Source organism: Aspergillus ibericus, assembly GCF_003184845.1.
Source record: "Aspergillus ibericus CBS 121593 unplaced genomic scaffold BO80scaffold_54, whole genome shotgun sequence".
Classification (NCBI taxonomy): domain Eukaryota; kingdom Fungi; phylum Ascomycota; class Eurotiomycetes; order Eurotiales; family Aspergillaceae; genus Aspergillus; species Aspergillus ibericus.
In genome coordinates this window covers 1-24,016 of record NW_020292152.1, presented here as the reverse complement: position 1 = coordinate 24,016, position 24,016 = coordinate 1, and the positions used below count along the sequence as shown (strand labels likewise).

Genomic DNA, 24,016 nt, shown 5'->3' with positions numbered 1-24,016 from the left:
ATGATCTTAATACCTTCCTTCCCTCTATCTGGTTCACTTAATCTTACCTACTACTACTGTAAGTACTAGTACTAGTAGTATCACAACTCATCTAGTGAGTTCCCCAATATGGAAGTTATACTAATACTTCAATAATATATATATATGACACAGTAACCCGACTTAGTAGTAAGTATTGAGTGATAGTACTATTACGAACCTACAGAGTCTATCCATACCTACATCCATACGACATTATATATATTCACACAACTAAGTATCACAAGCACCAAGTAATCGTTACAAATACTAGATAAAGTCAGTAGGGCTAGGACTACTAGGCACTGTACTTGAGCTCCTCGGGGCGATGATTATCACTACTATTCACCGATGTGAGGGTGGGTGATCAATGTGTGCTATATATCTAACGACTAGTAGGTAGGATGATGGGGAGGGAGAATGGGTAAGGTTGGATTCAAGCATCAACGGTGACTATTGTTGATCGTTTTTCTTACTGGTGGTTATGAGATATCTTGCGATGGGCGGATTTTTTTTCTGATAGGAGGAATACTAAAGAGCATTAAGGTTTGGATTGGTGTTTGCTTTTTTCGGTACGGAGTAGGGTGGGATAGGATTGGTCATGGGGATGATCGTTGCCGCAATTCGCGAACGGCTTTTTTCTTTGGCGTGGGGCCGAGGCTAAATGTGTTGACTTTATTTATCTAGTTGGGGGAAGTAGATCCAAAATCAATTTTCATGGAATTCATCATATGTACTGTCATCGTCTGCTATTCACATTCCTCATCCGTCATCCATCAGTCGGTACCGGATTAACCAGGACCAATCATCACGGCCAGCCATCACGACCTTCCTATGTACAAGGATCATTGCATCTAAGCCTGGGCGGCAAAGCCAAGCTGGGGTCCCTCGGAGCTGAACACAACGTACTGGCTCTTCAGGAAGACGTCACCCAGAATGGACAGACCAATACCGCTGTTGCTCTGGATACCGCCGAAGCAGGTGGAGCTGCCGGTCTCGATAGGAGCGTAGTTGATGTACTTGCCGGGGACGACGGCGTTGTAGTCGCCGATCACGACGGTGAAGTCGGGGAGGTCGGCATTGCAAGAGAAGACGTAGCCACCCTCCGAGTAGCTGTTCTGAGCGCCGGAGACCTGGCTGTAGTAGTCGGAGACGACGTCGTCGTCGAGGAGGATGAGGGTGGTGCCGGTGTCTGTAGACGGGTCAGTGAAGGCCGGAGACGATGGGGCAGGAGAGCAGCGGACCAGCAATGGCGCTGAAGCCGTTGGAGTTGGCGTCGTTGTCACCGACGGCATAGCCGTTGGTGCTGAAGCCCCAGTAACCCTCGGAGCTGTCGGCGTCCACGTAGGTGATGGAGCCGGTGTACTTGGAGTCATCGATGAAGCCAAAGTCATAGACACCGGCCTCGTGGTACCTCAGGTACGCAGCAAAGAGGGGAGAGTCGAGCTGCGACTTGACGGTGTCGAAGAAGGTGGTCTGGGGCTCGGGCGAGACTGGACGCGGTTAGGAGACGGAAATGCAGGAGATCGATGCGACCTACCCGTGTTGATGGAGCTGAAGGCCAGGCCCAGAAGACCGTCGTTGGCGGTGTCCTGGACGAACTCGGAGCTGACCGAGCTGGCGGCTTCGACGGCCTGCTGGTTAGTCGAGACCGAGCCCACGGTGACAGTGTCCCGGTAGACGTTGCCGCTGGCCGAGCTGCCATCGCCGTAGGAGATGTCCCAAGAGTAGCCGCTCAGCTTGGTCGCGCTGGAGCTGGGGGTGTACAGGCTGTGGCCGGTCCGCTCCGAGGAGGGCAGCTCGGACGAGAAGACCCAGCTGGATGGTGTCAGTGGATGACTGGCATCTGCAACGCACATTGCTAGGAGACTTACAGGTCCGCAGAGCCGGTGTCAAAGTCCAGGTTGAGCGTGGAGTCTCCGACAGTGACGGGGGTCAGGTACTCAGTGTCGTCGGACTGGGGGGTGGTCGTGACACTGCCCTCGCTGGCGGCGGCCTTGACGCTCGCGGGCACGGTGGCGCCGTACTTGGTCAGGGCGCGAGCGTACAGGGCAGGCAGGTTGACGGTGCGCGTCCTGTTGGCGATCTGCTGAACCGAGAAGTTCTTGCGGGCCGGGGTCAAGGGCGCTGCGACGGCAGCGCTCGACAGGCCCAGGGCCAGGGCAGTGGCTTTGCTGATGACGACCATTGTGACCACGGGTGGGGGAGTTCAAGCAAGAGCGTTTGGGGGAGCTGGATCGGAACAGACAAGGAAGCCTCAGACTCTTGGTTGATGAGCGAGAAGGGGGAATGGGGAGGGGAGTCGCGCAACTGGCTTCTTATACCTTTGACTCCGGTCGACAGTCTTCGATATAGACTCATCCATCCCCAAGTCGACTATGCTCTTCCCGGCGAAATGTCTCAGTGTCTCCTCATCGTGGCCGTCCTGGCGAAAGGATGTATGCCTCTTCCAGGCCTAGTCCACGAAGATCCCCCTCCTCGTCCGTGCAATTCCGTGCCCGCCGCTGGCCGTGAGGATATTCGCCATTGCCAAGCCAGCCGACGAGTAAGACACAAGGCGTCGGACCCTGCCTAAGCGGGGAGAGCAGATTGCTTGGTTGGGACAAGAGGCTAACGGTCCAGGGCCACCGGCGTCCTCATTCGACCGTGGGGGGGGGAAGGGGCCGATCGCCATTCGGCGAGGTGGTGAAGACCGAAGGGTAGATATCTTAGGCGCGGATCGATTGATTGCGCTCCACCGCCGATCGCGCAGGGTCCGTCGGGGTTCCTGTCGTGGTGGAGCTGTCAGCCGCCAGTCACACGAGCGCACGAAGGTGTTATCACCAGCTGCAGATTGTCAGGCCGACTAAATTTCCCCCGATGTCACCATGAGACTTTGGCTTATCGTGACCCTAAAGGAGCCCCGGTCGTGGTCCGGTCCCTGACCGGTCGGGCTTGACCGAATCCCCCCTCAAAGGATTCTGCAGGTTGTAGGAGCAAATGACCGACCGTCGCTGCTGTTGGATGGCCAAGACAACTGCCTCTCCACCAACACCGGGGCTCGCGATACAGAGAAGGGACCAGAAATGGCGCACTCCGGCGGTGCCCGGCGCCCGCGAGCCAATACACGTCTAACAGCCACCCGGGAGCCCAGCGGAGGAAAAGAGAAATCGAACAGCGAAGAAACCAGAAGAAACACACTACGCATCAATTCGTACATTCATCATCCGGCCGTTCCATCACGACGGCAGGAATTGCGTCGGAAGGGGTCCGCCGCCTGCCGCCTCGCCACCCTCGCCATGACCGTCATACTGCTCGTTCAGAAGCACCTCCAGCATGTCGAACTCGCCCACCATGGGCCCCGTACCCCCGAGTCCCTGATCCACCACCGCGGTAGAGCTATTGAAGAACTGGTCCAGCGGCAGCGCAAACCAGTCCGGAAGCCCGCCAGACGCCCCCGGGTTGTCGTGCATCGACTGCGACGGCACGCTCGTCCCATCCAGCTCCCCTGCCGGCGGCGTCGCGCTGGGGTCGTAGTAGTTGTAGTAGACGGACGGCGGCGGAGGCATGAAGGACACGTTGATGTTGGACGAGTTGATCGGCTGCGCCGGGATGCCCGCCAGCGGGTCGTGAACGGAGGAAGCCAGGCTGGCCCCGGCCGGCCCGTTGCTGTCTACATATCCCAGGTTCTGCGTGGCACTCTGCGTCGGGGTCCAAGCATGGCTTGACCCTTCTCGGCGGGTTTGTGGCCCTTCGCGCGGACGCGGAGACGGATGCCGGGAGACCGGCGCAGAGGGGCGGTCCTGTTCGCCATCACCACTACGGTCCAACGGGGCAAATCGCAGAAATCGCGTGCGGATGCTCGTCGTCAGCAACTCCAGCAGCCGCGCGATCGCATGGTTCAGGTGCACATCGTCGACCACACACGTCTTCAGGGCTTCGATCGTGCGGTCCTGGAGATCCAGCGATACCCGCACATCGTCTTCTTTCGCGCCGAGTGTAAAGGTCTGACACCGTTAGCAGAGCCACCACCATTGGGACACAGGCTGCTCATACCTTGAGAATGAAGATCATTCCCGACAGAATGCGAAAGCACGTCCTGACGGGGGCATGCTTGAGGTGATCGCGTGGGACAAGGATCTCGAGCACGGTCTGCAGGATCTTGCGGGATGCATCCACTACCTCCTGGATGTACTGCTCATTGACACGATACAACTCCATGAGCACATGGAACCACCCGGTACCCGAGGACGGACCCGAGCTTGGCCGTGCGCTCTGAGCCTGGGCCGCCTCGTTCGACATCGTCGTCCAGCGATCCACCACCGCCTGTAAGGCCAACGAGTTGACGTAGAGTCCTGGTAATGTCAGTTTCAGCATCTAGTAGTGGGCGTCAGCCACGTACGCGTATACTCATACTCAATCAGTAAGAGACACCTCATCGAGGGAGCCACTGGGAATCAATCAGCAGCTAGCCAGAACCGTATCGAATAGAAAAATGCTTACAATCAATGGTGTCGATGTTATGCCGCCACTCTCGTAAAAATGGCTGGAACCGGTCGATCTGGTCGCGGTAGCGGCCACTCCGGATGAGCTCCGAGGTCTGTTCGCTCGACGCAAACAAGAGCTGGTTGCTTTGGTACATGATCTTGGAAATCCCGATCCAGCAATCGTGCATCCGGTCGACGATCGTATCGCTTCCCTTGGCGCCCGTCACCGAGGTCGGCTGAATGTCATTGGTCCACTGGGGCAGCGGCAGCATCGACGGGATCCCCAGTCGACCACTGCTCTGCGTGATGTACACCAAAATCAGACGCCGGAGACGACGTTTCCGCGTCTGCTCGGACGGGGGTTCGCTGGCAGCCTTGGCATCGTTCTTCTGGTCGAACACGCCCAGCTCGAATGCCAACGCCTGGGCGGTACTCAGCAGCATCCACGACATCCGGTCCGATCGCCAGGCTGGCTCAAGCCACTTCTGGAAGGCCAGTCTCCCTTCGGCTGCACTGTTCGGGACGCGGCTGGCAGCGCTCTCCGCGTCCGTTTCCAGCTCTCTCTCGTACCGACTCTGCGCTTGGGCGTCCAAATCTAGCAAAGCGTTCTCGTCATCGCCCGGGGGGAAGTGTAGGTTCCGAGGATGCCAGTCAGTCAGGATAAGCAGTGCCTCGATGGTTCCCAGCGATCGCAAATTGCCCTTGTGGCTCACTTTCGACGAGGTGGGCGCGAGATCAAACGACCGAGGCTTGCTGATTCCCATACCGGTTCCACCGAACTTCTCTTGGCCCCAGAAGAGACGCTCGATCATACCGCGGAGGTATGACCAGAGCCGATCATGGATGTAGAAGGCCCGCGTGTACGCTCCGTCGCCCTTGGGCTTCCTATGCCGGGATGCAGTCGTGAGTATTGTCACGGCGAGCACCGGCTCATCCGTCAGCAAAGTCCGATGGGTTGACGGGTTAGAAAAGTCCGGAATGACTATAGGACTGAGCGGAGCGAGATGCTCGTAGTAACTGGACCACAGTCAGCAAGACGCACCTCGAGAGCAGGGAAGATACCTACTATGCCACATAAGCCATGGCTTCTTCGACCGACAACCACCCCGCGCGAACAAACCGTAGTCGCGACCATGCCTTGACCGCATCCACATATCCCGGGTCTTGCGCAGTCTCGCCCGAGTCTGCCTGCCCCCGACCATCCGGAAGCTGCGAGTCAGCCGATCCCGATCCACCGGCTTGATAGTAATTTCCCCCGGGCCCAGTGCCGGGGCGGGGAGGTCTGGAGAACGACCCGCCTCCGCTTCGGGGGGTGCCTGCCTGGGTGAGGGGAGACATGGGCGAATTGAACGAGGACACCGACTGGCGAGCGGCATACCGGTTCTCGAGGCTCTGGCGGTTCAGGTCCTCGGTCCGACCCGCCGCCTCGGACAAAAGATGCAGGGCATCATGACTGTTACTGATCGCCGGTGACAGCAGCTCGACGGCGGTGCGGTTCATCATTGGCTGGCCGCCCTCGAGACTAAAGCTGGGGCCATGGCTCCGCTCCGCGGCCGTGTACAGGGGCAGTCGCGTGCTCCGGGGTTCAGAGAACTGAGCCGTGGTCGACGACGCCTGGGTGGAAGTGAAGCGTTGGCTGGTGGTTGACGACGAGGGGAGCTGGGTGGTGGCCGCCGGCGACTCGTCGGCCCATTTGGGGCGCGGCAGACTGGAGCTGTTATCGAAGGAGGAAGTGCGCTCTGGCGGCGCATAGGAGGAGCCTCCATCGCTAACGGACCCGTTATTGGAGATGACCTCCCCGACCATCATCCGCTTATCGCGGCGCAGGGTACCCTCGGCGGGTTCCTCAACCTCCGAGGGCTTGCGCTTCCGCCTGGTGGCGGAGAACTCGCAGCGCTTGCTCTCGCGGCGACATCGCACGCAGGGGGGCGGACGGGGATTATCGACACCTGTGGGGACGAATTAGCATTCAGGGGAGCGCCGGGGAGGAGCCCAGGAATCCAGTAGGGAGGAGGGTTTCATACTGCCAAGGTCGCACTTGACCTTGCGCTTGCGGCATGGGTCGCAGGCCTGGTAGCCGCGACGATGCTGGGGCTGCTGGGCCTGGTGCGACGGCGACGGTGACGGCGACTTCGGCGCCCGGGACGGGGGGCCATAGACGGGGGGACCCTCCTGCTGGCCGTTGTTCGCAGGCGCAGCCATCATGATCTCGTTGAGTGGATTCAGACTTGCCGATGCAAAGCGAGAGAAAGCGGTGGGGGGGATTTTTTGGGCGGGAAAGAACCAGAAGCCAGGCACCGGCTCGTCGCGGGTTCGGGCGTCTTCCGGCTTTTCTTCTTCTCCGCGGGTGCCTAGGCAGCAACTATCGGGGAGGAAAAACCGACTAGACAGTCGGTCGTCTGGAGGTGGACTGGAGAGGAGTGGTGGTGGAGGAGGAGGATGGGGAGAGGGACGAAGACGAAGGAAAGGATCACAGCCCTCTCATCCCGCCAAACCAGACCCAAAACAAAATAATAATAAAAATTCAAATCAAATCAAATCAAATCAAACCAGAGAAGAACTGACCGCGTTCACTCCAGTTTCTCGTCAGGTGCTAAATGCGGGGTAGCCTTTCGCATTCACGCCTTGGAACTGTGATCATTCCGATCGCTCATTCCCAGCGGACGGACGATGGATGGATGATGCCCTTCCCTTGCATCCGCTGGTCCAAGACTGGGTTTGGTTATCAACGCGCCTGCGGATTCCTCCACCGCTGCCCCGGTTGTACCTCCGTCCGACCATCCCACCCCCCCCCATCCACTTCCCTCCCCATCTACTCGCCTAGCATTCAAATTGAAGCATGTTTCCCGCGGTCAGTGGGTTCTGCTCGTTCCGCTAACACGCGCGGTGTCTGCCTACAGCCAAGCAGAACTCGATTCGCGGTGGGTTCGAGAAAGCCATGTACACGGACAACCCGAGCCTCCGTCGGAGTACCAGGAAATTAGCCCGATAAGCGGGCGAGAGGAGGAAGAAGGAGATAGAAGCTAGTAGGCCTAGGACTCCACTCGACGGTGCGGCCAGACACACACAGGCAAGAGAAAAAGAGAATGGGAGAAATAGAACACCAACACACGCTCTACTCCAAACATGGCCTACAATGCTTTACACGGGGGGGAAACCAAATCACACAAACGCAGATTCACAACATGATCCTGTCATGCGTCAGCAAATCACAACGCTCAATCATAGCTCAATCATATCCGGGGAAACTGGCGTTCAGGCCACCGACGACGCCGCGTCGGCAAAGCTAGACATGGCTCGCTTGCCTTTATCGGGCGCCATCTCCCCGTTCGCTTTCGATGCCGGTCCCAGCACCTTGCGAGCCAACACCACCTCGCCATTCATGCTGCTAGCCTCGCTTCCCCGCCGTGACAGGCTCGGAGTCAACCGTCCGGGGAGGAGACCCCGGATGCCCCCAGCTTTGCGCGAAGGGATTTCCGACGTCCCGGCCGTGAGCACATACAGCAGGTACTTCAGGTTAGGCAACGTATGCCGGATGTCGAGCACCCGCAGGCCTTGTTTGTTCAGCAGGAACTCAATGTTCTTGTTCAGCAGAAATACTCCGTACTCGAACCGGTACTGCACATTCACCGGGTAGAGCGGGTACGTCCGCTGCGGCAGCGAGGCAGACACCGGGTCCTGGATCAGCGTGTTCGATAGATAAGGATTGATGGGATACGGCAGGGGGATGGAAAGGTAGAAGGACAGCAGGTACACCAGATGCGCGGTAAATCCCAGCGCTGCTGCAACGGCTTCGCGGTCGACATCGGTAAAGTTCGAGTTGGGCAAGGCCAGTCCGGCGATGGTGAAAGCCAGTGGCTTGTCAGGAATCGGCTCAATGGGGTAGATCGCAAGGAGGTCCTCCGCAATCCGTCGGATCTGACCCTTGCCTTCGTCCGTGTTCTGCTCCAGCAACTTCACACTCGAGCCCAATTTTACCTGCGCATCGGGTAGGTGACTGCGCGCCTTGGCTTGCGTCTGGCGCCCACGCTCCATGGCTTCTCGTCTCGCTCGGATACTAACGATCATTTCTTCTTTCCGCTTGGCTGCAGCGCGAAGCTGCTTCCGCTCCGTCGTAACCGCATGCTTGGTGAGCGCAAGCTTATCGCGGGCCCGGGAAGCATCACTGGTCGTGGCCAGAGCATGCTGGTTCTGTTCCAATATCGAGCTAATCTGCGACTCCAGCTTGTCTCGGGTCGTGAGCGCATCCTGAATGCACTCATCCAAGTTGGCCAATCGCATCAGCGCATCGTATGACGAGGTCGGGACCGTAGCCCCATCGGCCGATCGGGGGTGTCGAGCGGGCAAAGGAGTCACAACCGGGGGGATATCGGTCAAATTCGTATAAACGCCATCTGCGAAGTGGAACAGAATAGAGTTGGACGGAAGAGGTTGGTGGAAGCTATCGAGCGACTTGCCCAGAAACTGTAATGACTGCAGACACAATTGCAACTCGACCAGTAATAGGTACTCCTCCATGGCGGCGGTCCGAGCCCAGACCCTCACAGTGACCTGATCCATGCGAGAGACCAACGGGCCGCACATGTTCAGATCGAAATTTCGAAAGCTAGGATTGGTGGCATGATCGACCACCTCACTCACGTAGACCGGCTCATCAACCCCGTCGCAATGGATCGAAAACCAGGTATCGGCCATGCGGCTGCTTGTAATCTCCTCCAGCTTCACTTGCCGCGTGCGCGGATCAGGGGCATTCCAAGGTAACGTGTTCCTTCTGTGCCATTGTCGCAACGGGGGTGGCTGCTCTCTCCCGGGACGGCCCTCGCCGGCTGCGGAGGACTTGAGATCGGTGAAGGAGCGCGATTGGTGTAAGGGTTTGTCCGTCTCCTCAGCGAGCGACTTCAACGGCGTATGTAGCGAGTTGGGCACATCTTCGTCGTCGATGGTTTTCCCGCGAGGTCGGGTCGGGGGGCTGACGACGAGATTCCGGACAGAGATGCCCTGCAGATGTCGAAGCTTGCGATTCTGCGCGAACTCGTCAGCTGCCCGGTAGCTTCAATGGGACATTTCCGCGAGCGACGGGGAGAGGAGGAAGCGGTACTGGAAGAAACAAGCCAGGTCTCTCACGACGACTGGCGGTAGCGTCGTCGTCGTTATTCCAAACCCTCCAGGCGGTCGCCGACAGCGTCATGACGGCGGGCAGTCGAGGGGGAAGCTTAGCTGTCGCACTGCGCCCGCCGGAGTGGTCGGGTCATCCTAGGGAGTGGGATCAATGGGGGGGGGGTTGCAATGTCCGATCGGTCTGGAAACAAATTGTTGGGAATCGATCGATCAGTCGCGAAGGTTGGTGGTGGTGAGTGGTGGTGGGTGAAGCGTGAAGTGAAGTGGTGGAATTGCGGAGGAGCAGGCGGAATGTGTTTCCTCAACCCGATCGTTCGTTCGTTCGGGATCCCCGTCGAAAAATTGATCCGCCGCTTTCTTGTTCTTCCTCTCGCTCAGGCTTTCGTAGCTTCCCACCCGTTATTTCCCCGGCCACCACCCACCACCACCCTTTCTCCCTCCCCCCAAACCATTCCTCCTCTCCCTTTTCTTCGGATCTGGGCCCTTCGGTAAATAGAGTGACGCTCGCTCTATTGCCCTCGCCAGTTCCAGCCCGTCTGCAGCGTCGGTCTCGCGCAGCCCGACCAGCACACACCCGGCCGCAATGGCCTCGCAATCGGTGTCGAGGAAACCCTTCCAGAAGATCCTGGACCCGACCAAGATCGGGACCTGGAACATCGTCCGTCGCCCACCAATTGAGAACCACAGCATCATCCAGGGCAAGCCGCGGGAGCAGAACTCCAATGCCTTCAAGGAACACCAGGCCAAGGAGGGCACCCGGTTACGGAAGGCCTTGAAGGCCATGACCCATGGCAAGAACATCTTCGCCTACCACAACCTTCGCACAAACCAAGTCGTCTATTCACTGACACGGTATCTGGAAGTGAGTGTCTTCCACCCCCCTGCCCCGTCGCTACGCTCAACTCGTCCAATTGGGTTCATGTACCCCCGGCTAATACGGACTGTCGGTCTGTAGATGATGAACACCTTAAAGCAAATGATATACCATGGCAAGAAGACCGTCCCCGCACGTCTCCGCAAGGACATGTGGGTTCCCTTTTACTCGGTGCACTTCAACGATAGCAAGATCGGACTGCGGGCGTACCACTTGCTCCGCGAATTCTCGGCGCAGCGTCAACTATCCCCGCCCCGGGAGATGATCACGATCACGCAAGAATGGATCGATCGGAGTTGTCCCCGCGATCCCGAAGGCGCCAAGAAGTTCCTTGAAAAGTACGAGAAGCAGATCGGGAACAAGATGCCGAAGAAACACCGCGCTCGGGCCGTGATGGATCAGAAGGCCACCAGTGTGGCCGATATCGCAGCCGTCCTGGAGATCCAGGAGGAGGAGATCAAGAACGGCTTTGCCGACGGAAAGAGAGGTTACTTGACCCCCACGGCGAGAAAGCGCCGCAGGGCGGCTCGCATCCACGAGCAGGAGGTTGCCGTGGCGCAGGCTGCACGGGTGGCCGATCTCGAACGCCTCATGAGCAACTCCCAGGTTGAGTACAAGATCCAGGAATCGACCGAGAACACCGCCACGCTGGCCGACGACCAGGTGAAGATTCTCTGGCGGGATATCCACGATGCCCGGCTGGCCGAGAAATGGACGGACCGCGTCCGTCACGGCGAGTTGGATCTGAGCCGCGACCACGTCATGCCCGGTCCGTCCAAGAAGTACGACGCCAACATCATCGTGTCCGATGAGTTCAAGGAGAAGAACTCGACCGAGGCCAAGCCTACCGAGGAGAAGCCCGCCGAGAACTAAAAAAGGGCAGCGAGGTGTCGTCTCGTGCCCATGTCGTGCCGTGTATTGTACTGTACGTCGGGTTTCCCCCCCGGTGTAACTACCACATCTTATACATATTCTCGCCAAGATTGCCTTGCCTTGCCTTGCCTACCTGTTTCCCTTCCGTGATTTGATATACATTGTATTTTTACGTTTACTACGATTCATCATCCATCGTCCTTTTTGTGGAATTGATGCAATGGCGTTTGAGCAGACCACACCCAATTTAAACCTTATTGACTTGGATTTCTTTCTCGCTTGTGAGTTGCGCACCACGAAGTATTCATTGATTGATTGATCGATCGATTGATCCATTGATTGGTAAATGTCTGCGGCGATGTAGTAGTAGCGTATGGTATGGATGCTGCTGAATTTCAGACCTGCAGATCAAAGTTACATCACCATGTAGGATACAAGAGTTCCCACCAGCCGAGGTGAATCGAAGAAATCCCCGAACGAGGGCGGATGGTGCATGTAGACGACGGCGAAAGTGATAAAAGAAAAATCAATGTCCGGGGGGAAGAAAGATAGAAACAAAAAGAAAAGAGGGCCGAGTGCGGGATGAAAGACCCGGTTCCTAGTTCAGAAGAAAAAGTAAAGACATGATGAGATTGAGACAAAAGTCCCGCGAAAGGACGTGATGTGCAGTCCGCGATCAACGCCAGCGACAAGATCTGGAAGAGTAACTGGTGTATGGAAACGGGGAGAAGGAAGAGGACAAGAAAAGGCAGCGAAACTCCATTGGTCTGGACCTAGGCCAGGATTGTAGCCTCGGTCTTTCTATCTCCCGTGGCAGAATAACACACTAAGGTTCCTTTAAGTCCCTATTCTAATGCTCAAGAACTCGGGTTCTTTGGTTCTGGCGTCTTCAAATTGTTCACAACCTGCTCATGGCTGTGTTCGTTGACGGACAGCTCCGGCCCAGCCTCATCATTGGACATCTTCTGTAGCATCTCACCCTGAACCTTTTCGGCCGTCACCGGATCATCGGCAATTCCAGCACTGGCCATGCTCTTCCGGGCTCCTTCAATGATCTGGTCGGCCTCGCTCATACCGCGGTCCCCATTCTTGGCGGGATCTCCATCAACGCCGCGGGGTTTGGTGGACTCCACCGTCCGGTTGACGACCTTCCTGACCCGGTCGAGATCGAAGCGGATCACCATGCAGGACAGGTTGTCGGTGCTAAACCGTGCAAGAGCATGATCGACCAGAATCTTGGAGGCATCCTGAGCATCATGCACGTTACGGACAAGATCTACCGCTTCCTGGTCGCTGCACACATCCCAGAGCTAGTGGTCTCGTTAGCATGAATGGTCATAGGCATAACAGTGATGACACCTCAACTTACACCATCACAGGCAAGGATGATAAACTCGTCCGAGTCGGGCTGAATCAGCGTTTCGGTGGTGTACGGATGTCCGGTCACAAGATCCTTGAGATAGGCATCACCCAGGGCTCTCGTTACCGCGAGGACCCCATTAACTCGATTGTTCAGTATTAGTCCTCCCGCATTGGCTATCCGTTTCCCCTCATTTTCATCGCTACCCTTGTGATCGTAAGACAGGCGGAGTGCTTTGCCGCCGCGGCACAGGATAATACGGGCATCTCCAACATTGGCAGTGTAGAGGACACGCTGACGGATGGGTTTGTCCTGCAATTTGAGAAGGCTAGATGATGACTCACTAGACATGGCGGCCTGGGTAGGTGTGTCGCCAGAATCCGAATCGGCTTCATCCTTCGAGGGAGCAGTGGCAGCGGGGGCGTGGGGAGGCGACAGCAACGTGGCTTGGACGCTGGGTATACGGTCTTCCCATCTTAGGAGGGCAATGACTGCGGTGCAACCGCTATTCTTCAGAGGCAGTCTCTCCAGCTGCTGATCCACGGTAGTAAATGTTTCATCCAGGAGTTCCGGAACAGGTTTGTTGGGATGCTTGCGCATGACATCTTCCAGGATCAGATGCAGCTTTTTCCCACACCATTCCGCCGCAAAGGTCCCTGCATGTCCATCGAAGATGGCAAAATAGCCGTTGTCCGTTTCCACAACGCCACCTGGTCCTTGCGAGGTGGGCGAGGGAGCAGCCGGGCTCGGTAGGGACTTGCTGCTGTTCTCATCCGAGGATAGGGACTTGCCGTTCTTCTTCTCAACAGGGGGTACCGGTGCGGGATCCCCCAAGAAATTGTACAGATAGGCATGAGTGTCTTCCATTGTCCGGCGACATTTTCGATTCCGGTCCTCGGTCACGCCAACTTTGAACGAGGAAAGAGGGGTGGGGAAGGATTCACCAGCCGAGTTGTTCAACGACCCTTGGGGAACAGTCAAAGCCGGGTCCATGCTCCCAAATTTGTGCACGGCAGGCTGTTCCTGGATGGTGTAGTTGTTGAAGGAGTGCTCGCGCGGACTACTCGAGAGGCTCAAGGAGTTCTTAGCGCTGGTGAAGAAGGACGCCGCTTTGGTGACGGTGCTACTCCGGCGCTTCTTCTCGCCGCCTGAGCTCTGATCTTCACTGGTCCTCCGTGTGAAAAAACCGCCCGGGGGCGAGAATTTCTTTTGGTTGACGCCGGGTTCCTCGGTGGGGATGCTGAGGGGAGGCGTGTCAATGGCGCCGGAACGGGGGATGGAATCGTTTCTATCTTTGGGTGGGCTCGAGGAGCCACTGAACATTCTGTTCAGCAACCCACCCTGGCTAGAAAAACTTCTCCGCTTATTCCCTGCCAGCTTGATTGTGGTTTATGGGTCTGTGGTATGAAACCAGGTCCGGAGTCCGAGCGAGTGCGGAGGGGGCGGCGGGCGGCGGCGCGTGGGGGGCAAAGAACGAGTGCCGCCGGGGGGACTGACGTAGGATGCGAATTGCGGCGGAGGCAAGGAGATCTAGCTGGAAAGACGGGGCGAGGTCAGCGACTCGATCCACTCAAGACCAGGTTTCCAGCTGCACACGATGATGGATGATCCCGATGACATCCAGCCAGCAATGCCGACGGCCAGTGACATTGGTGGTCCGCCAGCGCCGGATGCATGCCACGGACTATATACAACTTCTGCCGGCAAAACGCGGACAGGGGTTTATTGTATTTGGGCACCAGGATTATTCCAAAGTAGATATCACTCATGACGGGGAGGTAAAGAGGAGCTAAAACGGCACGTTATAGCAAGCGTCCTGAGCTCTCATGCAAGTCCACCCCACTGCGCGCCGGACGGGCGGGGGGCAAAGGAACATGGTTACAAAGCGACCACGGGGGGCGCGGGTGCAGAAGGAACCAAAGACACTCACGGGGATAGAAGGTTGGGGACAGGAAGCTCGTACGGCGAAGAGGATAGGGTGGTTGAAATAGGGGCGCAACGGTATGGCGATGAAGGGGAGGGGGATGGGGGTGTGGATGGAAGGTGGTATGGAGTGGAGGGAGCAGTGGTTGGCGGTGGTCCGTGGTGGTCAGTGAGGCGGGCTCGGATGGGCCTTTATTATTACTACGGAGTCGGACTCCCGCTCGTATTAATTAGCCCGGCAGACTCAGAGCGAACCATCCGCCGCTACCAAGTTCCAACTGAAGCTGCCCGGGCTATTTTCGGAGGCGGTCAATCGCCTCGCAACGTGACCCTGGAATCCGGTGGAGTCGCTGCCCCAGTCAATGACGATGCACCTTCAGATTCATAATCATCATCCTCGGCATCACCACAGCCTCAGATCTCCTCATTGATTTGATTCTTGTTGATCCAAATCCATTGTCCGTCCTACTCGACAGCAGAATCCTAGTCTCCAATTACATACTATAGTAGTACATTATCCCAACAGCATGGACCCGCCCCCAATGATTTGGCAGTCAACGCCTGATTGTATGTATGACCCTTGATCTAACCCCCCAATTGATACACAGAATGCAGGGGCAAAGAGAAAAGTGCCCCCGGGCTAGTCCCAGGAGCTGAAATCACCAAACCCACCGCCACCCTTGAATTTTTTCCTCATGGGCTCAGGTTCGGGCTCCTCATCCACGAACTCGACTATCTCGTCTTCCTCTTGGCCGGCCCTCTCAGCCAGTGCTGCTTTCAGGTATTTTCCTACCCCGCTGGATCCTTCTTCCGTCGTTCCCTGCCCCGAGCCACGAACCCTCTTGCCAGTCCAGGTGATCCGGTCGTCCTCGGCGCGACGCGCATTCTGCTCTTCTTCCTCGGGGTTGACAAGCTGGCCCTTCGCCTTCGCCTCCTCTGTCTGTTTTTGCTTCAGAAATTCCTCAAATGGGTCCACAAACACCGTAACATCGATGATGCGAACATCGGGGGTAGGTCGATTAGTAGTCGGGTTAGTCGGGTGCATTTCAAGGTTGTTCAAGGTCGGGGAGGAGGGAGTGGGATCATCAATGACATGACCGAAAATGGTGTGCTTGTTGTTCAAATGGGGCAGGGCACGATAAGCGATAAAGCTAGTCAGGGGGCGTGGTTAGCGCGGGCGTCGCCTCGACTCGACCATAGAAACTTACAATTGACTGCTATTCGTATTCTTGCCTTTGTTGGCCATGCTGAGGGTCCCCCGCGAGTCGTGTTTCAGTGGTCCTTCGAACTCATCGTTAAAGTACTTTCCCCAGATACTTTCGCCGCCCCTCCCGGTGCCAGAGGGGTCACCACCCTGGATCATGAATCCCCGGATGTTGCGATGGAAAGTGACATCTTTGTAGTAGCCTTTCTTGGCAAGTTTTATAAAGTTCCACACGGCCTTGGGCGCGTATTCAGTGTGCAATTCCAGGTTGACATCCCCGGCGGTAGTCGAAATGCGCGCATAGCCCTTTTGCTTCACTCGTCCTCTCTTCAGCATGTACTCTTCGTCGGACAAAAGCGCGAGCTCGGCAGAGGTGTGGGGCGTCATCCCGGTGCTGGTGAATGAGGCGGCCGCCAAACCAGTAGTGTGTCTGGCCGCATTGTATGGAATAGCCTTGCCAGATTGGAGCGACACCTTCTTCTGAGCCTGTGCCGCACTTCCAGCGATTCCAGTCTTGGATAATTCCTTTGATGTGGCTGCGGTTCCAACACGTTGGGCTCTCTCTGCACGAGCTTTGGCCACAGCCTCCTTTGCCTTCAGAATCTTCGCCGAGCTTCCCAGCGCATTGACGTTGACGTTATTCGAAGGGTCCTCTCTCTCCCGGATCTGTTCGTCGGTCAATCCACTCTCTCCCTCTTTCAGATAGTTGAATGAGCTCAAGTTCCGCGACTCGATGTTCTGCGGGTCCTGCAAGGTAATGATATCTTTCCGAGTGAACTCCTCATCCGTCACCAGATCCCGCCACAGCTTCCCCTTAATATTCAACCGCTCGACTGTATCCCAGGCAAAGACATTCCCCGTATTCCGCAGCGCGACAATGTGCGTATTATCCGTGAAAACCTTATACGTGACGGGGTCGACATACTCCCCGGACTCGTTCTTTGCGAGATGTAGCTTGATGAGATCGGAGGTTTTGAGGGGCGTGCCATTCACCGGATTTGTCCCGTGTTTCTTGATCCACGGGAGAATGTTTGTAAGGTCGAAGATCGCCCCCGTCGGGGTGCACACGGGGTGCGAAAACGGTTGTAGCGAGAGGGAACAAAAGTTGAATGGAAGGCGTTTGAACGCGGTATCCACCCCTCCTCTTTTCGCTCTACCCACGCCAGCTCCAGCGCTGGCGGAGAATGCATCTTCCGATGCCCACTCCGAATGTGTGATCTATGCGAGTCATCTGGTCAGTCAAGCGCGATACGATAAGAGATAGAGCGCGGAGAGCGAAGAGCAGATTCTTGAACGGGCATCTCTCGTACATATAACTTGTCCGTGCCTGATCATATCAAAGAGTATCCGTTAGCGTTGCAGGTCAGTAGATAGAGTAGATTGGTGAAACCGACCTTTTCCCATCCTTGCGACAGAAGCTTGGGACTGTTGCGGCGGCTTCTGTCTTTGCGATCCTGTCGCCGCCCAGAAGGCATGATGTATTGCCGTTTTATATCCTAGCCCTATTGGGCTAGGCTGCCCGCACCGCTCGGTAATCGGAATACGTGGTTACAGCTCCGCTAGACTCGTTTTAGATCTGTGTAGTAACTTGAAACTACTTAATACATAGTAGATACTTTTCTAATTATATAATATAGAATTATAAATGCGTTGAAAAAATGAGATCAGGAACCATGTAACTTGGAATGCAAACATACTTATTACCTCGCTAAACGGAGGCTGTATCTGATTCTGACCACCGTGGGTTGTGCTACATTGCAGGAAGATGAGCTCTTTTCTGGGCTAAAGTACCACGTAGAGGGAATCCTGTGAGCATCTGCGGAGGGCTCTGATCAAGGCTTTTATGCCTACCTTGGAGAATAAGAGTATAGGCTTTCGGTGAAGAAGCGAAGAAGCGGACATTACGAAATGAGGTTTAACAGCACGGTATAAAGTAGATACTCTCTACCTACTGACTAGATTTAGAGATCATGCCATGACCACCATATGTAACAGATCATATCTGAACTAAGATCGAACTCAAGTCGATTCGTTTTGATACAAAGATCATTATTCATGTCAACTAATATATTGTCCGGCTTTGCATCACCCCAAACGATCCCTGCGGCATGTAGCCTTCTCATCATACCTTGGAGCTGATCTGCCCACTGTTTCCGAATATGCCAAGGAGTAGCATCCATATCGATATCGGCCAAAGTGCTGTGATGCTCGATGTATTCAAGCAGGATGCCCGAGATGTGAGTACCGGTATGATCTCCCGGGCCTTTCACTAATTCATATAACACAGGGGTGCGGACCACATCTGCCAAGCCCCTAGATCTGATATGAATCAATGCAAGTATCTCACGATCGGCTTGCTCACGGCAGTAAGTTGGTTTGAAGAATCGGATCGCACCAGATCCGACCGACACTTTCTTGGGCCGGCGAGGAAGATCCCCATCCGTCTCATCCTGTAATAATCTGACTCTTAATATTTTAATGAAGGAGTCCCGAGCTTGAGAATAGCGGGAGATAAAGTAGCCGTTGGTGCGAATTGTCCTATCGGTTGCTGATTTAACGACGACTCGACATAGAACGTCCCACTCAGAGCTTTCGAAACAAGGTCCACTGTTTGTAGGTTTAACCAATCGTGAAGAGTTCGCACTCGAGGTTTTCGCTCCTCCGGAGATAGGAGTTTCATGATAGAGTTGCATTTGAATGCGATCCAGAAGCAGATATTTTCCATCGGATCACCCTCAACGCTCTCGTCATCACTCTCCTCCCCGACATAGTCCTCAGAGTCCGGTTTTTGTAAAAGAGCCAGGTATTGTGCAGTGGTTAGGGTGTCAGTTTGGATATTCTCGGCGGAGACCGTGAAGTGAAATCGTAGGCCGTAACATAGAATCGTCGACTCGGTATCGGTACCTGCGCCGCGGAAGAATTCGAGAATATCGTATGCTGGTAATTCTTCCATGTCTAGTGGCTGGGCGATCAAAGCCGGAGCAATAGATTCGAAGGGTGACTATGACTTGGCTGTTATGATGTTGATGTTATTGGCAGATTAAATGACTTGGGCGTGTATTATCGTTGCATGTTTGTACAATGTTACATGTACATGAACTTAACAAAGCACCTTACTTTAAGCCAAGAGATTCCTAAGGTTTACTGGCTGCTCTAAGCATAGCGTTCAGGAACAATTTTCCAAGAGTTTGGGTAAACTCTACGGAAGGGTCACTTGACCTCCAGCGGGGTGCATTCGAAATACCACCCACGGGGTTACAACTGACAGAACCCTATACGCTTACAGTCCACTGAATAATACGCAAATCCACAGGTAAGCTATGTCTATCACCCCCCTCGCAATCCTTTTTACTTATAATATACCCTTCCCTTCTATCCCACACACTACCCTCCCTACGCTACTTAAACTACCCCAACTTACCCTAACAGTCGTATCCAGATCATGAAGTCGGTGCCTACTACTACTAGACACACACCGTATCATTAGAACAAGCGCATCGAGGTCCGCACTTACCTCAGAACTAGAGACCATTCAAGCCAACCTGATTATAGCCGTGTCTATGTCTTGGGGGAGTGAGTGTCCTTCAATCATGTATACAACCCAGTCATTGTATTCCATCCAGTAACGGGGTATTCAACCCACTCTGCTTCGTTGAAAGAACGGCCACCGCGGAGTCATGGGTAATACCGGCTATGTGAAATGAAGAGTGAAAGAAACCACGGGGCGGCTTGGCCATATGTATGCTCGGTAGGCGTAAAAATGGGGTCTCGTTTGATGGAAGTATGTTTAGTTGTTGGGTCATGTGTGATAAGTTAATGCTTTCGTTGCATGTTCTTGACTCTAGTTTATGTAGTGATGAAGTGGAAGTCCTCGTCCTAACCATCCACGAGCATAAGGTTTCTTGGATCTTCGTGATGGAAGCAAGATTGGTTGATTGAGTTGCTCGAGATCGAGTGGGAATACAAGATATAAGGTTGTTGTCACCAATGGTCGAGCTTGAATGGTCATGGCTTCGGGGCTACAGTTAACTTCAGTGGTAATCTGTGTGCCAGGGAAGGCTTCGTTGATATGGTACGCGTGGTTTCCTTACGAATAGCACAAAGGGACATCTGATATGAGAAAAGTAAATCACAAGCGGTCCAAGTCAATATTGTCAGATCAACTAATCATTCTACCCAATTGACCAACTTTCTAGCTCATTCCTCTAGATTTAAATGCTCACGAATCCGCTCCAGTCCCTGTAGATCCCCGGCTACAGTATTCGCCAGCTCGGGATCAACCCAGCCATCTGTGGTTCCGCCTTCGAAATCAACGAGCCAGGCATCGAGATTCTCGTCGATCACCACGTTGTCAGGCTTGGCATCTCCCCAACAACAATCATTCTGATGAAGAGCGTGAATGATGTCAGATATTTGATCATACCACTTCTGACGTTCGGCAACGCTCACTTCTGGTTGGATTTGCGGCCAAAAGCTAAGACCAAAGCGATTGGAGATCAATGTCAATAGCATCCCGGAATGCTTTTGATTGACATTAACAACGCCTTCCAACTTGGGAACGCGGAGGGAACACCCGGCTACCTTCTGCAGGACCGAGATTTCCCGGGCAAGACATTGAGTGTTGCTGGCCGGTTTATATAGGAAATTCTTCCCCTTGATGGCGACCTGATACACGCCGCGGTTGAAGCCTACGCGAAAGTCTTCGATTTCGGACAGTTCAAATGTGGGGACATTCGCCAGTTCATCCTTCAAAGAGTCCCAGTCAATCCTGTCTGGGGCCCCGTTTAGGTTCAAGCAGAATTCAGGGTATGGTTCGAATGTGACGGTGTCTCCGCCCTCGGGAATGAGCCGGAAGCAATATTGGCGCTCCATATAAGCCTGCAGATTGGCGGGAGGGTTGGCCATCTCCGCTTTGGCAAAGGATGAAAAGTGCGGTGCCAGCAGTCTAAGGAGATCTTCCGGAGAATTGTTGACGTAAAAGTCGATGCATTGGTGTGCGATCGTCCGATTTACATTTTCACCAGGTTGTGTCGGCGGCGGAGGAACGGCGAGGACGATCACAAATTCCATCGGCCCTGACGCCATACCTATGTACACAGTCTCAAGAGTGCCTTGACCTGCCCTGTGGCCGATGCGACTCGGGGTCATGTTGACACGACCACCCTGCACGGGCTCAAGAAATGCACTATTATCAGAGGAAAGCAGGACGTCCTCATCTTCTAAAGTACATATTTGATCAGCTAGGCTAAGACGCAGGCTGGCGATGTATTGGATCACGTACCCCATCGCTGATTCTCATTGGGAAAGATGTCTTCCGAACCGTCAGACAGACCCGTGCTAGTGTCACCAGTGCTCGGATGATCACCCTCGATAGACGTAGACTGAATCACTGCAGAACCAGTCAGATCAGTTTAGCTGGTATGCAAGTGTATGAAGTTTTGAACTCCTCACCATTCTGAGCCTCGTCGTGAGACGGCTCATCAGCAGCATCAGTCTGTCGTAGCCATGGCGCGAACGGTGGGACCCTCACCGTCGGCAGATAACCACCGAGTACCTACAGGATCAGTCTCACCATACGGACTGGTACGCAGGTGGTAAAGGGTTCGAATTACTTACCATCCTCAGCCAGGTCATGAGACTGATCAGCCATTGGGGAATTAGGTGAGTTATCCGACGCGACAATCCTTTTACCCTGTCGTTGATGGTGGGACGTTCGTTTTCAACGGATACGCTCCGAATAACAGAAGAATTCCGTTGCTCAACCTGGGCATCAGACTGATCAGCCTCGAGGGGCTCGCATGGGATGATGGATGAATCCGTTCGGTTTGCCATCTTGTTAGAGTAAATTGTTCAGAACAGAAGGAAAAGAAAAAGAGAGGAAGAAAGAAAGTTAGATAACAGCGGAGGAAGGTGGAAGAGAGCAGGGAGGGCAGAGCTCCGAGTAATTGAGGTGAGAGAATCGAATTCGAATTCGAAGTTGAGATACGCCATGCGTTCGTCAAAGGGGAGAGGACGAGGGGCTATAAAACATTCTTTGGTCTTTGTCGAGAATAACCCGTCAAAGACCGATTCCGCGACAACAACGAGTTGAAAGGACAGGAAATTAAAAATAACCGGGATCGCTTGCCTACTAGTAGCTTTGACAAAGGTACGGTCAATCAGATGCAGTCAACGGAATAACGAAGCGGGGGAAATGAGAAGTGGCTTGATGGAGGTTTATGCGTTCCATTAGCTCGTATTGTCTTCCTTTCTCTCTCTCTGTGGCCCACGATTGCTTAAAGTCACGGCGATGGGTGGAGTGTATCATGGACTACTAGGTAGCCGATCGTTAGCCTACTGATCCGTTCTTGACCAGTCCGGGGATTCCTGGCTCGTCAAATCCCATAATCAGAACCGTGACGGCATAACCTCTGTATTTGCGGTCAACTTGATTGCATGGATACGTATCTAATAGCCGAGATCTATGGACACTTGATCAGCATCAGCGAATAAGCGCATGAAGTTACTGATCATCCAATTGCGCATGTTTTCGAAAGGTTTGGTCATGTTTAGCGAACTACCAGAGTCAAAGCCAAGCCGAAGTGACAAGCCCCCATCCCCTCCGCATAGCGTTGAAAATCAGATGGAGAGTTCCACACAGGCTCGGGGAAATGCGGTGACATCCTTCTGCCAATGACATTCAAGGATGTAAACAGGGCGACTGGTCGTCTTGTACTCACCCGTGCGTCCTGTATTCCTCCCAATGAAGACCTTCGTGTTGACCGCAGCTGTTTCTCTCACTTATTCCAATGCCCGGCCTTCAGAGATTTGCTGTCGTCGACTTCCAGAAAAGCTGACCCTAAGATGGAAGTAGGCAGCCAGCTCCAGGCACTAGAGTATCGTCAGCTCCGATATGACGAGCTGTCATGGGTAATGTCCCAGATCTGTCCTCGTATTCAAAGCGTCTTGTTCAATTGAACCATATGCTAGTGGCAGTTCAGTGGCGGGTGGTGTTGGCGCAGAGCAGAGCAATTTCCTCTTGAAACATTCTTGGGGCATGGCCCACTCTTTCCATCAGACTTCCTAGGTCTTTGAGGGTTTTGCCCAGCTATATCTATCATGAGGGCTCCCATCTCGCTCCTGCGTCTTTCTTGTCCCCAAATCCTCCAACCTAACTTTCTACCTGCCTTTACCACAAATACCTGGCTAGCATGATCTTCCTCCCTACCCTTCCGAATTTTAACAAACCCCGGTTTACCATGCCATTCAGCAACTTATACAAAAGTTCGGAGGCCAAGGCCCAAGACACTCCATGCGAACAGCAGAAGCCCACTCGGCTCGTTACGGAGTACATGGCCGGGATTAACCTGGGCTCCGTGCGGTTCCATATCGCACACAAGCGCACCGTGTATACACCCAACACCACTAGCCCACACGACAACTCCTCCAAGGCGGCCCCCGAAGCGGCTGCCAAACAAGGCCCCACCAAGCACAACTGATGCGTATGCTTCGCCAAGCTTCGGTTGTCATCGATGGAATTGGCAGGATGAAAGATCTCAGAGGGGGGTGTTTCCTATGTCTGTGCTGTTCTGATGTTTGTACTTTTGTATTGTTTGTGTTTTTTGTTTTGCTTGTATTTCGGGTTTCTGGTTTCACCTATGTCAATGCGCTGCGCAGTTTATCTCGGATCCTAGAATATGGCACAGTGGGTTGGCTCACTGCAGTTACTGAGAGAGGAGTAGCAGTAATCGCCCACAGTATCAAGTTGCACTGTAAGTGCGATGTAGCAACAAGTCCCTAGCTTATAGTTGTGCACAGCCCACAGCTGTCTCAAGTAAGTATTTCACGGTAACTGCAGAGACAACATCGCATGGAGCTTTCTAGGTAGGCCTTGTATATTGACGTTCTCAACGGACATGCTCTTGATAGTCGGGCTTATTGGCATCGTCCCAGGAAAGGCATGGCATGGCTCTGCGTAAGAAAGGAGGTGTCAGTTCAGACACTGAATAGGGTATCTGAAATCGGTTCCAACCTTGGCGCTCGGGAAAGAAGGACCGGGACTATGAGCGATGGACACTCTGGTCCAGGCCTGGCACTTGGCTGGCTCTGGCTGGGTACTGGTAGTATCTCAGAACAAACGCTATCCTTCCTCAAAGTAGAGCCACTCCTGGAAATCACCAAGGATACAGAAAGAGGAAGGG

The 24,016-nt window shown here is 54.5% G+C and overlaps 8 protein-coding genes across 8 annotated transcripts; 1 reads left to right on the top strand and 7 right to left on the bottom strand.

Annotated features, from left to right (window-relative positions):
• Positions 1–872: 872 nt before the first annotated feature.
• On the bottom strand, positions 873–2,206 carry BO80DRAFT_438397 (pepsin-like aspartic protease; the record flags this gene model as incomplete). Its single annotated transcript, XM_025721037.1, has 4 exons — positions 873–1,210; positions 1,263–1,511; positions 1,559–1,836; positions 1,893–2,206. The coding sequence occupies 4 exons, from the start codon at positions 2,204–2,206 to the stop codon at positions 873–875; spliced, it is 1,179 nt and encodes a 392-aa protein (XP_025570934.1).
• Positions 2,207–2,914: 708 nt separating this feature from the next.
• BO80DRAFT_219668 (uncharacterized protein) lies at positions 2,915–6,885 on the bottom strand. Its single transcript, XM_025714386.1, has 6 exons — positions 6,509–6,885; positions 5,551–6,433; positions 4,501–5,501; positions 4,400–4,447; positions 4,054–4,352; positions 2,915–4,004 (listed from the first exon to the last, which is right to left on the bottom strand). Exons 1-6 carry the CDS (start codon positions 6,687–6,689, stop codon positions 3,237–3,239), a joined length of 3,180 nt encoding a protein of 1,059 aa, XP_025570933.1. The 5' UTR covers positions 6,690–6,885; the 3' UTR covers positions 2,915–3,236.
• A 407-nt stretch (positions 6,886–7,292) lies between these two features.
• BO80DRAFT_428893 (putative UV radiation resistance protein (UVRAG)) lies at positions 7,293–9,696 on the bottom strand. Its single transcript, XM_025720343.1, has 2 exons — positions 9,583–9,696; positions 7,293–9,506 (listed from the first exon to the last, which is right to left on the bottom strand). The coding sequence occupies exons 1-2, from the start codon at positions 9,670–9,672 to the stop codon at positions 7,740–7,742; spliced, it is 1,857 nt and encodes a 618-aa protein (XP_025570932.1). The 5' UTR covers positions 9,673–9,696; the 3' UTR covers positions 7,293–7,739.
• A 235-nt stretch (positions 9,697–9,931) lies between these two features.
• Positions 9,932–11,414, top strand: BO80DRAFT_219657 (mitochondrial 54S ribosomal protein mL67). The gene is made up of 2 exons (XM_025714385.1): positions 9,932–10,464; positions 10,558–11,414. Exons 1-2 carry the CDS (start codon positions 10,186–10,188, stop codon positions 11,347–11,349), a joined length of 1,071 nt encoding a protein of 356 aa, XP_025570931.1. The 5' UTR covers positions 9,932–10,185; the 3' UTR covers positions 11,350–11,414.
• Positions 11,415–11,945: 531 nt separating this feature from the next.
• Positions 11,946–14,135, bottom strand: ptcG (type 2C protein phosphatase PTC1). Its single transcript, XM_025714387.1, has 2 exons — positions 12,719–14,135; positions 11,946–12,659 (listed from the first exon to the last, which is right to left on the bottom strand). Exons 1-2 carry the CDS (start codon positions 14,030–14,032, stop codon positions 12,207–12,209), a joined length of 1,767 nt encoding a protein of 588 aa, XP_025570930.1. The 5' UTR covers positions 14,033–14,135; the 3' UTR covers positions 11,946–12,206.
• A 930-nt stretch (positions 14,136–15,065) lies between these two features.
• BO80DRAFT_428890 (PPIL2 family peptidylprolyl isomerase) lies at positions 15,066–17,269 on the bottom strand. Its single transcript, XM_025720342.1, has 4 exons — positions 17,231–17,269; positions 17,147–17,163; positions 15,841–17,054; positions 15,066–15,783 (listed from the first exon to the last, which is right to left on the bottom strand). The coding sequence occupies exons 1-4, from the start codon at positions 17,238–17,240 to the stop codon at positions 15,273–15,275; spliced, it is 1,752 nt and encodes a 583-aa protein (XP_025570929.1). The 5' UTR covers positions 17,241–17,269; the 3' UTR covers positions 15,066–15,272.
• Positions 17,270–17,872: 603 nt separating this feature from the next.
• BO80DRAFT_483932 (uncharacterized protein) lies at positions 17,873–18,902 on the bottom strand (the record flags this gene model as incomplete). The annotated part of the gene is made up of 1 exon (XM_025723450.1): positions 17,873–18,902. A coding segment is annotated over exon 1 (657 nt), but the record flags the coding sequence as incomplete, so codon positions are not given.
• Positions 18,903–20,033: 1,131 nt separating this feature from the next.
• Positions 20,034–21,486, bottom strand: BO80DRAFT_438391 (uncharacterized protein; the record flags this gene model as incomplete). Its single annotated transcript, XM_025721036.1, has 3 exons — positions 20,034–21,055; positions 21,118–21,225; positions 21,453–21,486. The coding sequence occupies 3 exons, from the start codon at positions 21,484–21,486 to the stop codon at positions 20,034–20,036; spliced, it is 1,164 nt and encodes a 387-aa protein (XP_025570927.1).
• Between the last annotated feature and the right edge of the window lie 2,530 nt (positions 21,487–24,016).

Bases quoted from the DNA above. Each gene is read 5' to 3' on its own strand.
- BO80DRAFT_219668 (XM_025714386.1), bottom strand. From the start codon at position 6,689: ATGATGGCTGCGCCTGCGAACAACGGCCAGCAGGAGGGTCCCCCCGTC. The intron at 5,502-5,550 runs GTAGGTATCTTC...ACTGTGGTCCAG, and splicing joins GCCATGGCTTATGTGGCATA to TTACTACGAGCATCTCGCTC. The intron at 4,353-4,399 runs GTACGTGGCTGA...TGACATTACCAG, and splicing joins GATTGAGTATGAGTATACGC to GACTCTACGTCAACTCGTTG.
- BO80DRAFT_428893 (XM_025720343.1), bottom strand. From the start codon at position 9,672: ATGACGCTGTCGGCGACCGCCTGGAGGGTTTGGAATAACGACGACGAC. The intron at 9,507-9,582 runs GTACCGCTTCCT...GAGTTCGCGCAG, and splicing joins GACCTGGCTTGTTTCTTCCA to AATCGCAAGCTTCGACATCT.
- BO80DRAFT_219657 (XM_025714385.1), top strand. From the start codon at position 10,186: ATGGCCTCGCAATCGGTGTCGAGGAAACCCTTCCAGAAGATCCTGGAC. The intron at 10,465-10,557 runs GTGAGTGTCTTC...GTCGGTCTGTAG, and splicing joins CACTGACACGGTATCTGGAA to ATGATGAACACCTTAAAGCA.
- ptcG (XM_025714387.1), bottom strand. From the start codon at position 14,032: ATGTTCAGTGGCTCCTCGAGCCCACCCAAAGATAGAAACGATTCCATC. The intron at 12,660-12,718 runs GTAAGTTGAGGT...CGAGACCACTAG, and splicing joins TCATCCTTGCCTGTGATGGT to CTCTGGGATGTGTGCAGCGA.
- BO80DRAFT_428890 (XM_025720342.1), bottom strand. The intron at 15,784-15,840 runs GTAAGTTTCTAT...CCCCCTGACTAG, and splicing joins AATACGAATAGCAGTCAATT to CTTTATCGCTTATCGTGCCC.